This window comes from Capricornis sumatraensis, chromosome 12 (genome assembly GCF_032405125.1).
Source record: "Capricornis sumatraensis isolate serow.1 chromosome 12, serow.2, whole genome shotgun sequence".
Lineage (NCBI taxonomy): Eukaryota > Metazoa > Chordata > Mammalia > Artiodactyla > Bovidae > Capricornis > Capricornis sumatraensis.
The window spans coordinates 40758596-40770851 of NC_091080.1; the positions used below are offsets into that span (position 1 = coordinate 40758596).

At 48.8% G+C, this 12256-nt stretch overlaps 1 protein-coding gene across 2 annotated transcripts in view; it reads right to left on the reverse strand.

The window, feature by feature from the left end:
• MTUS2 (microtubule associated scaffold protein 2) overlaps positions 1-12256 on the reverse strand; it is a 259084-nt gene that overhangs the window by 19457 nt on the left and 227371 nt on the right. For both annotated transcript variants that reach the window (XM_068984629.1, XM_068984630.1), the window contains one exon: positions 3477-3691. In XM_068984629.1, the coding sequence (XP_068840730.1) occupies positions 3477-3691 (215 nt within the window). The remainder of the gene's footprint in view (positions 1-3476; positions 3692-12256) is intronic.

Here is a 12256-nt window from a genome sequence, read left to right on the forward strand (position 1 = left end):
CCCACGCTCTGGAGCCCGTGGTCTGCCACGAGGGAAGCCGCCTCGGTGAGACAGCTGCATGCTGCAGCAGAGACTAGCCCCCGTGCACGGCAATTAGAGAAAGCCTGAACAAAGCAACAAAGACCCAGTGCAGACAAAAGCAAAATAAATAAGTTTTTAAAAAAAACTCCTGGGTCAGAACAGAAGCAGCCTCCCAGCACGGTCGGGACACTGGGGCACCGGGAGAGGCTGGGTCGGTGAACTTGAGTTTCAAGGCTCGGGAAGGACAGAGGCGGCAGGATGTGTGGGTTAGCATCGCCGAATTTGACCACCCCAAGAGGAAGACCTGCATTTGGAGGGTCTGCACAGATCACCAAAACCACAAACCTTCCCTCCAGATCCCACTGTGCTCAGGCACCAAGTCCCCTCCTGGACCAATCACACGGGCATCTCCTATACCTGGAAATGGTGCGCATTTCACCTTCTTCCTGGTTGCTGCGTGCTCCCTGCCAGAGAAGCTGAAGGCCAGGATAACAGCCAACATCCCACCACAGAAGCAGACTCGGGGGTCTGAATAATTCACAGATTTAAACCATCCGTCCCTGGCCTCGTCCCCAAACCAATGGGTTTCTAGAGGAAGCGAGTGAAAATCGCTCAGCCGTGTTTGACTCTTTGCAACCCCATGGACTATAGCCCCACCAGGCTCCTCTGTCCATGGGATTACTGGAGTGGGTGGTCATGCCCTCCTCCAGGGGTTTCTAGAGGAAAGATCTGCTCAAATGCAAAGCATACAGATGAAACCTCCACCATAAAGCTTTCCCACATTTTCCCAGCTGGAAGCGAACTCTCAGTTCCTGAACATAGCAGCTGTAATCAGAGGCTATGGAGCAAGCAGGTCCACATTTTATAAAGCTTGGCATCTTTTGCAGTAATATGAGGCCTTGTGTATGGAGGGCATTCACTAACTATTCTTCACATAGTTGAATGAATAAATGAATGAATGAATCACTTTAGCTATTATAAAGGATCCAGAAGGACAGAACTCAGAGCCCTCATAAGACAGAGCTCTTTTAAAATATACCTAAGTAGCTCATGTAACTCACCCTCAGGTGGAAAAGTCAGGGCCTCCAATCTCTCCCAGTATGAAATCTTTAGGTTCCCTGGTGGTTTAGTAGTAAAAAATCTGCCTGCCTATGTAGGAGACGTGGGTTTGATCCCTGGGCCGGGAAGATCCCCTGGAGAAGGGAGAATACCCACTCCAGTATTCTTGCCTAGGAAATCCCACGGACAGAGGAGCCTGGCGGGCTACAGTCCATGGGGTTGCAAAGAGTCAGACATAACTTAGCAATTAAACAATAACAAAATGGAATCTTTTAAAGCCTATGGTCTCAGCTTAGAGGCGGGTGAGACCCCACCCCCCAGCACACGCCCAGCTTAGCAAGCTTCTGCCCGGGGTCTCTCGGCTGGTGGATGGGCTCCATTCAACAGGGGCCCCGGCTCTGTGGGTTCCCACACACGACACCCCCATGAGAGCCTTCGTTCAGAGGCTCCTCCTCCTGCTGGGAGACCCCCTCCTGCCCTTCCTCCCATCTCTTGACATCTTCTCAACCAACCAAAAGTTTGGACCCCAAATCAGTGAATACGGATATACATATATTCTCCACGTAAAACTGGGCCTGACTGCCCCAGGATATAGGACACAGGACAGCTGATATTTGCCCCAGGACTGACCTGTATCAGGGAGTCAAGAAGCAGGAAAGACTACAAACGGCAGCTGAGCGAATGTCTACTTAGAGCGAGCTGAAAGGGCAGATGCTGAAGGTTCCATTTCTAATCTTAGCCTAGCAGGTAACCTTACCTGTAACCTATCTGCTTCTGGCCTCTAAGTCTACACCACCTTAAAAAGGCAGGTGTGTCTGGTTTCCACAAGCCTCTAAAAGGAGGAGGATGCTGAACAGAAGATGCTGAGATGCTGACTAGATGAAAGGGCTGTCAAATCGGAGACTGCTCTCTCCAACGGCAGTACTTATTATTACTCAACTAGTTCTCCTGTGTGACTGTCATGCCTCTGGGGACCGTCGCCGTCCGGGACACCTACTGGGGATAGAGCCCAAGTGTTCATGGCTGTAAAGGGCCGCTTGGCATCAGCCTCAGATGCGGAGAGTGCTCTGCATGAGTGCCAGCTGATCTTAGGGATAGCGAAGCAGACTCCGGGCAACAATACACCAATTAGAAGGTGGGCACTAGGGCATCAGAGCCTTAGGGGCTTAGGAGGAAGAGAAAAGGAAGGCGCGGATGAGTTTCATGGAGGCAGAGCGGGCTCACCTCACCCTGGTGCCAATGCAGTAATGGACCCTGCAGCCGGCTATGGGGACGGGCATGCCTGGCTCCCACCCGCTTTCACACTGACTGGCTCCCTGGGAATTCTTCCCTGGCTGTTCTAGGATGAATGATCCTCTCTGGGAAGACTGCCAGGCTAAGGTTAATGAGCAGAATCCTTCTTTCATCAGGCAAATACACACTGAAGGCCTACCCTGTGCGGGCAGGCAGTGCCGAGCCAGAGATTCAGCAGTAAATCCAGCAGAAAACCCTAGTTCAGGGCTTGAGGGCACGGACCCTGGGTTCAGACTGGGTCCAACCCTGGCTCTTCCATGAGCGTGAATTCCGGCAAGGTATTTAACCTCTGGGTCTCAGTTTTCTCACCTGTAAAATGGGGGTAATAATGGTTCCTCCCTGGTAGGGTTACTATAGGGGTTAAATGAGTTAGTCCATGAAAAGCGGGAGGAGGAGAGCGCCGCCGACAGCACGTGCTAGATACATGTGTGTCTGTTATTTCCACTGCCCTCATGGGCTATGCAGAAGATCAACAGGGTACAAAGTCAAGTTTATCACACGTTAGGTAGTAATAACTGTCCAGGAAAACTAAAGCATGGAGGAGGACAGGAGTGTGTGTGGCGGGGGTGGGGGAAGGAGCTGTAATTCTGGGTGAGGAAAGGCCTAGTGAGAAAAGTCTATCAGGGAGGGAGAGAGGGAGCCACGGGATGTCTAGAGGGAGAGCATTCCAGGCACTGGTGTGTTGGTTTAGCCGCTCAGTCGTGTCCGACTCTTTGCAACCCCAAGGACTATAGCCCGCCAGGCTCCTCTGTCCACGGTATTCTCCAGGTAAGGATACTGGAGTGGGTTGCCATTTCCTCCTCCAGGGGATCTTCCTGACCCAGAGATCCAACCCAGGTCTTCTTGCTTTGCAGGCAGTCTCTTTATCTGCCTGGGCCACCAGGGAAGCTTGCCAGGCAGTGGGCACAGCCCAGCACAAAAACCCAGAGGTGGGAGTGTGCCTGGGAGGACAAGACAGGAGGCCAGAGTGGCTAGAGGGGAGGACGGGGAGGGGACAGGGGACAGAACCGAGGCGGGAGGGTGGGGACCGGGGAGCTCACCTGTGGCAGGACTAAGGGCTAAGGTGGCGGCTCCCCAGGGCAGGGCGGGCCGGGCGGACTCACCTGCTCCTGGTGCTGACACCCGATCCGCAGCAGCTGCGCGCCGTGCTCCTCCTGGAGCCGGGCCACCTCGGTCTCGAACTGCAGCTGCAGGCGCCGCTCCAGGTCCCGCAGCTCGGCCTCCTGCTGCCAGCCCAGGTTCCGCACCTCCGCCTCACAGCGCCGCTCCAACTCGGCCTTCTCCCGCTGCAGCTTCTCACACTTGGCGGCGTGGAAAGCTCGGGGGGGACAAGAGAGCGCATGGTCACAAACCCGCCAGGATGCGCCCAGAGCCTCGCGTCTGCAACCCCCGGGCTGCAACATCAAGGTGTGGGCGGAAGGACCAGGGCCAGATCCCCTTCCTTCTGCAGAGCTTCATGGTTTGTAAGATGCTTCCCTGGGCTTCCCTGGTGGCTCAGTGGTAAAGACTCTGCCTGCAAAGTAGGAGTTGCAGGAGACGCAGGTTCCATCCCTGGGTCAGGAAGATCCCCTGGAGGAGGGCATGGCAACCCACTCCAGTATTCTTGCCTGGAGAATCCCATGAACAGAGGAGCCTGGCGGGCTACAGTCCATGGGGTCTCGCTTAGCACACATGCACACACGCAAGATGCTTTCCCACCTACAGCATCTGAGCCTCAACACAGACCCTGGATGTTGGGTGAACCTGAGCCCAGGGAGCTCCCGTGACCGGCTCAAGGTCACACAGCGTGTGGAGTAAGAGCCGCAACGGCAGGAGATGTTTAAGGACATTATTTCCCTGGTGAAATGAGCGGTGGACAGGCTGGGTCTTGCTCTGTGTGCACAGAGTGTAAGAATATGGCCCAGCCCAGCAGCCTAATGCTGTCCCAAAGGCCCTCCTGGTCTGGGGCTTCAGTTGGCCCCGTGTCCTGGGTTGCACCGTTTGATGGATTCTGATACACAAGCTGAGAAATTTAGGATCCGCTGGTGTACTGAGCAAGGTGGTGAGTGCTGCTCACATCAGGTGTGGGTGATAAAAGGATATACTGTCTGTAGAGAATTTAAAAGCAATAACCAGACTGATCAGAAAAGCCCTCTGCTTTTTACTGCCACCGGTGCCAGCATCTGTAAAGAATGCTGATGAAAAAAATACTTCTCAAAAGTCTTTGGTTGGTCTACAGTTTAAGCAATTGCTATAATTACTCTTGAGGCTTTTAAAAACCAGTTTTGTATTTTAAAAAATCACAAACAGAGGAAAGCTGGAAGTATTAATATGCACAAGGACATTATTGTACAGACTTTTTTCTCCCCTGTGGACCACAATCCATGGGGTCACGGAGAGTCAGACATAACTGAACAACCAAACAATAACAACAATATACATGTTGGGATGACAGCTGAGTGTGCACTGGGCTTTCCACCACAGGCAGCAAGACTCGCTCGCTAATAAATGCAGCAGGAATGGCAGAGACTGAGGTTTTCTGGTCCCTGACAGTGAGATCATGGAAGAGGGAGGTTATGGGTCTCATAGAAACAGCCCGAACCTACCAGGAACTGAAGGCCACAGTGGCTCAGGCTTGGAGGGAGCGGAGAGGAATCATTTATGCTCAGGGGTCTGAACAGAGCTCCAGTTTTCCCCAAAGACCCTCCAACCTGGGCAAGTTGTCAGAATTTCACCAGGGACCCTAGTTAGTGAAAGAAACAACCAGGATCCACAGACTAGGGAAGAGATGTACACGCAGAGACAGGTTTATCCTGAGTGACTGGGCTTTAACAGAACAACGACCAGGGAACGTGCATTAAAAACAGTGCTCGATGGATTGAGACATAGTCAAACTGAGGCCAATAGAGGAGCAATTATTTACACATAATACATTAAAAAAAAATTCTTTTCCATTACGGTTTATCACAGGATAGTGACTATAGTTCCCCGTGCTGTTCAATAGGACCTTGCTGTTTATCCCATTTTATATGTAATAGTTTGCATCTTCTAATTCAGGACTCCCAGGCCATCTCTCCTCCCCACCTCCACCCAAACAGCAATCATTTCATCTACACTGGGGGAAGGAGGAGGGCCCTCCGACAGAAAAGGGTGGGGGATGGACAGGAGACGCACGGGAGCTACTGGTGAGCCTCGAGCAATGGACTCCAGGGCAGGTGTCTGGGTGCACAGGGTCTCTTTGGAGGGTGCTCTTGTTTCTGTAATTCAGGTGAACTAAAGATCCAACCAGTGCATCCTAAAGGAGATCAGTCCTGGGTGCTCATTGGAAGGTCTGATGCTGAAGCTGAAACGCCAATATTCTGGCCACCTCATGCGAAGAGTTGACTCATTGGAAAAGACCCTGATGCTGGGAGGGATTGGGGGAAGGAGGAGAAGGGGACGACAGAGGATGAGATGGCTGGATGGCATCACCGACTCGATGGACATGAGTTTGAGTGAACTTCGGGAGTTGGTGATGGACAGGGAGGCCTGGCGTGCTGCGATTCATGGGGTTGCAAAGAGTTGGACACAACTGAGCGACTGAACTGCACTGAACTTCATAGTCTTTGCCCCGTGTACCCTGCTGTGGTGAATGGGATCAAAATAAAGCAGTGACAACAATGTTTGTATTTACAACAGGCCCACAAGGCAGTGCAGAGATGAAGAACAGTCTACAAACACAAGAACAGATGGTCGGCACCATTCATGATTCAATACATGCAGATCAAAGCAAGAGATTTTTTTTACCTACAAGGTTGATCGAGATGAAATATTCTGATAATACAGGGAAGGCAGGAGAAAACTGGCCTTTGATGGAGCAATGGTGGGGGTACAAACTGAGGAGCTGCTTTGCAGGTTCAAGTATTTTTCAAAACTGAAATCCTAGGGATGGGAGCTTGGGAAGGGTGACAGCTGAAGAGTTCGGGGTTTCTTTATGGGGTCATGAAAAAGTCCTAAAACAGATTATAGTTACAGCTGCATAACTCCATGAATATACTAAGAATCACTGAATTGTTTTCAAACGGGTGAGCTGTATGGCATGTGAATTAGATCTCAATAAAGTTTTTACCAAAAATGGAAAGAAAATCTGCAAAATAACATGACAGGGAAAATATATCAGAGGATAAATTTAGACGTGTTTGTAGAAGGAAAGTTCATATTTGGATTCTGCAACTCTGTATAACGATGATGAAGATGTATGTTGACAAAATAAAAACCTCACCACGACACTGTTTTATACACACACACACATGCACACAAATGGATATATGTGGAGCTAGGGGAATCTGAGAACCATTCTTACTGTTTCTTAACTAGAAATGCAGCACACTGCACTCAAGTGAAAATAATTAAAAATGCTCACCATGTGCTATTCTTTAACAAGTACTGTTTTATATGGGAAAAATGTATTTTTCATATATTAATACTAATATTGGTATCTTCAACTCTAGTAAATCTGAACAATAAGTTGATGATATAGATTGCATACATGGAATAAAACAGAAAAAAAAGGTCAAGAAATGAATAACAACAAATCAGTTACACTGGAGAAAAAAAATTAAATGCACATATCTTTTAAGTCAACAATTTCACAAAAGAACCAAAAAAATCTGATGAAGGATAATTAGTTCAGCATGATTTGCCTTTGGGAAATAGTCAGGGTGGGGGACTAGTTAAATAAATGATGATAAGTCCACTATACACATAGGACAAATCCCATATTCAAAGGGATACAGGTAACTAAAAAAAAACAAAACAAAACAAGGTCAATCTTTTCCTGGAATGACCTGTAATACATTGTTAAACAAAAAAGGCAAGATGCAGGATGAGCAAGACAGCAGAATTCTACTTGTTATATGTGTGTATCTGTGTGTCTGACCTTCCATCTGTCCTTCCCCCTTTGGGGGTTGTGTGCTTAATTGACAGGACTCACTTCCCAATGAACACCTGCAACAATATGTATATAAGAAAATCCTATTATTTGTTTGAATGTTTTATGAGTTAAAGTATTTTTTAAATGACTGCCATGATTAAGACTGGGTTTGAAAAGGTTATGATCACCTGTAGTCAGAAAGGACAGGAAAGTTCCATTGAATGTGTGATTTTGTTTATGTTTGCGGCAGGATGATTCAAGGCCTGGCATTCTATTTGGGGGGGGCGGGGTCAGCAGTGATTGGGGAGAAGGCGATGGCATCCTACTCCAGTACTCTTGCCTGGAAAACCCCATGAATGGAGGAGCCTGGTGGGCTGCAGTCCATGGGGTCTCTGAGAGTTGGACACGACTCAGTGACATCACTTTCACTTTTCACTTTCATGCATTGGAGAAGGAAATGGCAACCGACTCCAGTGTTCTTGCCTGGAGAATCCCAGGGATGGCGGAGCCTGGTGGGCTGCCGTCTATGGGGTAGCACAGAGTTGGACATGACTGAAGCGACTTAGCAGCAGCAGCAGCAGCAGCAGCAATGATTGACTGATTCTCATCCTAGAGCTGTTCCTGAACTATACTGTTGCTTCAATAAATCATGAGCTGTGCGGCCTCAGTTATCGTTGTTCAGTCGCTAAATCATGTCTGACTCTTTGGACCCCATGGACTGTAGCAAGGCAGGCTCCTCTGTCCTTTACTATCTCCCAGAGTCTGTGCAAATTCATGTCTGTTGAGTCAGTGATGCCATCCAACCATCTCATCCTCTGTTGCCCCCTTTTCCTTTTGCCTTCAGTCTTTCCCAGCATCAGGGTCTTCTCCAATGAGTTGGTTCTTTGCATCAGGTGGCCAAAGTAATCACCGTTCCACATCTAGCACCAACCCCCAAATTCCCAATAGCTATTATATACAAGAAGTGATATTCTATTCTTCCAATGACCCTGTGTCATAAGCCCCAGGCCTGCAGAAGATATTGGATAAGAGCTGCAGCTGAGGCACCAGGGAGCAAGTTCCAATAACAGAGTCCCTAAAGAAATAAACATCCTCTTGCCTCTGGTAAATTCTCAAAAATGTATCTACTGGGGCGTTTTGTACACAGAGGTTAAAGTAGACTAATTTTTATGGGCAACCTCTGGAGTCTTGTGTTCATTCTTCCTTTCTTTATTTCTATTCATGAGAAAACATTTGGTACTTTATAATGTGAGAGGCAAACACACACAATAATAAATCCCTAGAACCTAAAACGCTGAGAAAATAGTTCCTAAAAGAACTGGATTATGACAGGCCAGGAGCACTGATAACATTTCTAATTCATAAGCATGAGTTTGGAAAGCAAAAACAGGATTAGAGTCTGCGGTAGTTTTCAATAATTGAACATATGCATGTATGAATATATAGAGTGCGTGTAGGTAGTACATACATACACACCACAGTTCATAAATCAAAATTGGGAAAAACTCAGTGAGTAAGAGCAATTTTCTTTAAACAATTGCCCAAAATGTCCCTTGAATAATTACAACTTGTTACTGGAAGGAGGTAGCAGAGATCAGTAATTACAACACTCGACTTAACCTGAAGAAAAGAATCCGGTTGTAGCTCCTGATAAGGCATAAGGAATAATATTATGCTACCTTTTAGATCACAGATAATGCTTAAGCTTTGACAATTATAAAATAAGTCATCTAAAGGTGCAGACTGTATATAAATCTGTGGAATTATTATAATAGTCACTGTAACGGGTCCAATTGTGTCCCTCAGAATTTATATGTTGAAGTTCTAATCCCTAGTGCCTCCGAATGTGATCATGCTTGGAGACAGGATTTTTGCAGCAAATAAAGTTAAAATGAGGTCATTTATAGGGTCAGCCCCAATCCAATATGACTGAAGTCTATAGGACAGACGCCTGCGGGGGGGTGGGGGGACGGTAGCCATCTATAAACCCAGAGGAGAGGCCTCGGAAGAAACTTACCCTGCTGGCATCTTGATCTCGATTTCCAGCCTCCAGGATTGTAAGAAAATTAATTTCTGTCTTTTAAGCCCTCCAGCCTGCAGTACTTTGTACAGCAGCCTTAGTAAATTAACAGTCAGTATTGTTTCTTATTGATAGGGGATCCCACAGTCAGATAAAAGATTAAATTGTTTCTTTGAGATATGGGGAGTAATTGAAAAGACAAAATAACTTTCAAGGGAAAAAAATGTAATTTAAAAATTACCCGTACTCTCATGACACAAAGAAAATGAAAACTTTCCACTGAAAATCCCTTCACAGCTGTCGCGGTAGTGTGACTTCAGTGTCCCCTGTTAGGGAGTTTCCACGTTTTCCTGCTTAATATTTTTATGGTCCCCCCATATTCTCATGTGTGTGTCCTTAGTCACTCAGTCGTGTCCGACTCTGAGATCCCATGGGCTGTAGCCTGCCAGGCCCCTCCATCCATGGAATTCTCCAGGCAAGAATACGGGAGTGGGTAGCCTGTCCCTTCTCCAGGGGATCTTCCCAACCCAGGGATTGAACCCAGGTCACGGACACTGCAGGCAGATTCTTTACCATCCGAGCCAACGTATTTTCATGTGGATGCACTGTGATTTATACGTCCTTAGTGTTGGACATTTGATTTGTGTCACTCACACATTTTTTTTTTTTTGCTTTCTTCATTAGGATAAATTCTTAAGAGTGGAATTATGTGGGCTTAAAGATTATAGCATCTTTGTAAACTTTAGTTGGTTGTGTGTGTGTGTGTATGTGTGTTTGGTCCTTTTTGATGGCAGTGATCCTGTGACAAGTCTGTGTCCACCAGGGGGAACTATAATGCCTGGAAAAGCCCTCTGGTGGCAAAGGCCTCTGTCCACTCTTGTCAGATCACAGCGACCCACGGCAGGCGGCAGGCTCAGTCCACGAAACACGCTGCCTGGGATCCTGGGCCACACTGCCCTCTACTGCCCTCTTTTTTAAAGGACCTTCTTTTTGATGAAAATGTTAAGAAGAGACTTCCCCGGTGGCTCAGATGGTAAAAGCACCTGCCTACAATGCGGGAGACCCCGGGTTCGATCCCTAGGTTGGGCAGACCCACTCCAGCACTCTTGCCTGGAAAATCCCATGGATGGAGGAGCCTGGTAGGCTATAGTCCATGGGGTCACAAAGAGTTGGACATGACTGAGCAACTTCACTTGGTCAAGAAGGGAGACAAGGAGGGGCTGAGATGGAGGAAAGGTTCAGGGACTAGGAGCAGAAATGTGGGTGAAAGAGCCAGGGTGGGGACTCGGGGGTCTCTGGGCATCTCTGCAGGTCCACCCAGCATCCCCGGGGCCCTGGACCAAAAACTGGCATTAGTGGAGCGCCTCCTGGGTACCACGCAGCTGGCATGCCCTGAGCCCCAGGTGGGAGTCCAGTAGGACGGGAGGTTTGAGCAGGGGTAACTCAGGGATCCAAGGCCCCTGCGGGAGGGGCAAGGCCTGCAGAGCAGGGGTTGGAGCCCGGGTCCCTCTGCACCCGGGTGGGAGTGACCACTGCACCAGGGTTTCACTGTCTCAGAGGTGAGGCTTTGGTGAATCAGCCTTCAAGCCCTCACTGCTGTGAATCGCAACACGTCTCTTTACCTGTCCGCCTCCCTCACCAGCGGGCAGGGACAGCGTCAGAGACACTTGAGTATTTGTGGTCAGATAGGGAGGCTGTGGTCAGCCTACCACGCTCCTCCAACAACAGACAGTAGCTGAATTTATTGAGCGGCTGCTACATCCCACGCCCAATCGTGCCGTGAGAACCAGACTCGCTGCCAGGAGGGCAAATAAAGACACGGGCAGAAGTTTTAAACAGCAAGATGTCACATCATGAAAACCTGAGATAACAGCAGTTGGAGAAAGGAAAATGACAGCAATGTTAGGGAAAATGAGAGCAATGTTAGGGGATGGCGGATGCAGGGGGCACCTGAGCAAACCCCATCCAGACCGATGTGAATGATGGGGAAGGGGAGGGGCCCAGAGAGCTGGAGGGAGGGGGTTCCAGGAGGAAGAACCGCAAGAGCAAAGGTCCCAAGCTGGGAACACGGGGCTCACTTAAGGGACAGGAAGATGACAAGGGGCCTGAGGGTCTGTGATGGAGGTGGGGAGAGGCGGGGTCGGATCTCACGAGGCCCCTGGTCCCCAGGGAGGAGTGGGGCTTGTACTCCAGTAACTGGAAAGGGCCCTCCTACCCCTTGACAGTCTTAAATCTGGGATAACAAGAGCTCATGAAGCATTGATTACAAGAGCGCCCTGGAGGCTGCATGGCAAACAGGCTGGCAGAGGCAAGGAGAACAGAGCGGAGGACATGTCTGGGGCCCAGGTGGACGTAACCTGGGGCTGAAGCTGCAGTCCTGGGTGGGTATGCAATGCATCTGGGAGGCAAAGCCACCTGCACTTGCCCCTGGCTTGGACGAGGGAGGTGAGGGAAGGGCAGGGATCGGACCCGAAGATGACTCAGGCAATTGGTCTGAGTGATTTGGGTGGTGGTGCCCTTTAAGAAGAGGAGAACATCAGAGGAGGAGACCCACTGGGGAGACAAGCACACACTAGACACCAAATAAATCTCTACGGAACTAACAGCTGGGTTTATGTACATATAAGGGCCCCTGGATCACAAATGTGATGGCGGATTCGCCTCTGGTCCATGGTACTTAGGAAAGGCTTTTCTGGATGTTGTCAATTAGTATGAAAAACATGACATTCAAAACTGCTGAATTTTGACAAGTTTTGTGACACGTTAGTGATGAACGGTAATATTCCATTTCACATGGGCATGTGCTGTGGTCTATTCTATAACAGTGTTGAAATCTTAAAAGCATGAGACCTCAGGGTAGACCCTCATTATTAAACCTTCCCCAGTGAAGTGGGGCTGGATTGACAGACGTGTTTTCTCCTCCCCACGGGTGTGTAAATGGTTAGTGGGAAGATATAAGACATGTGGCTGCA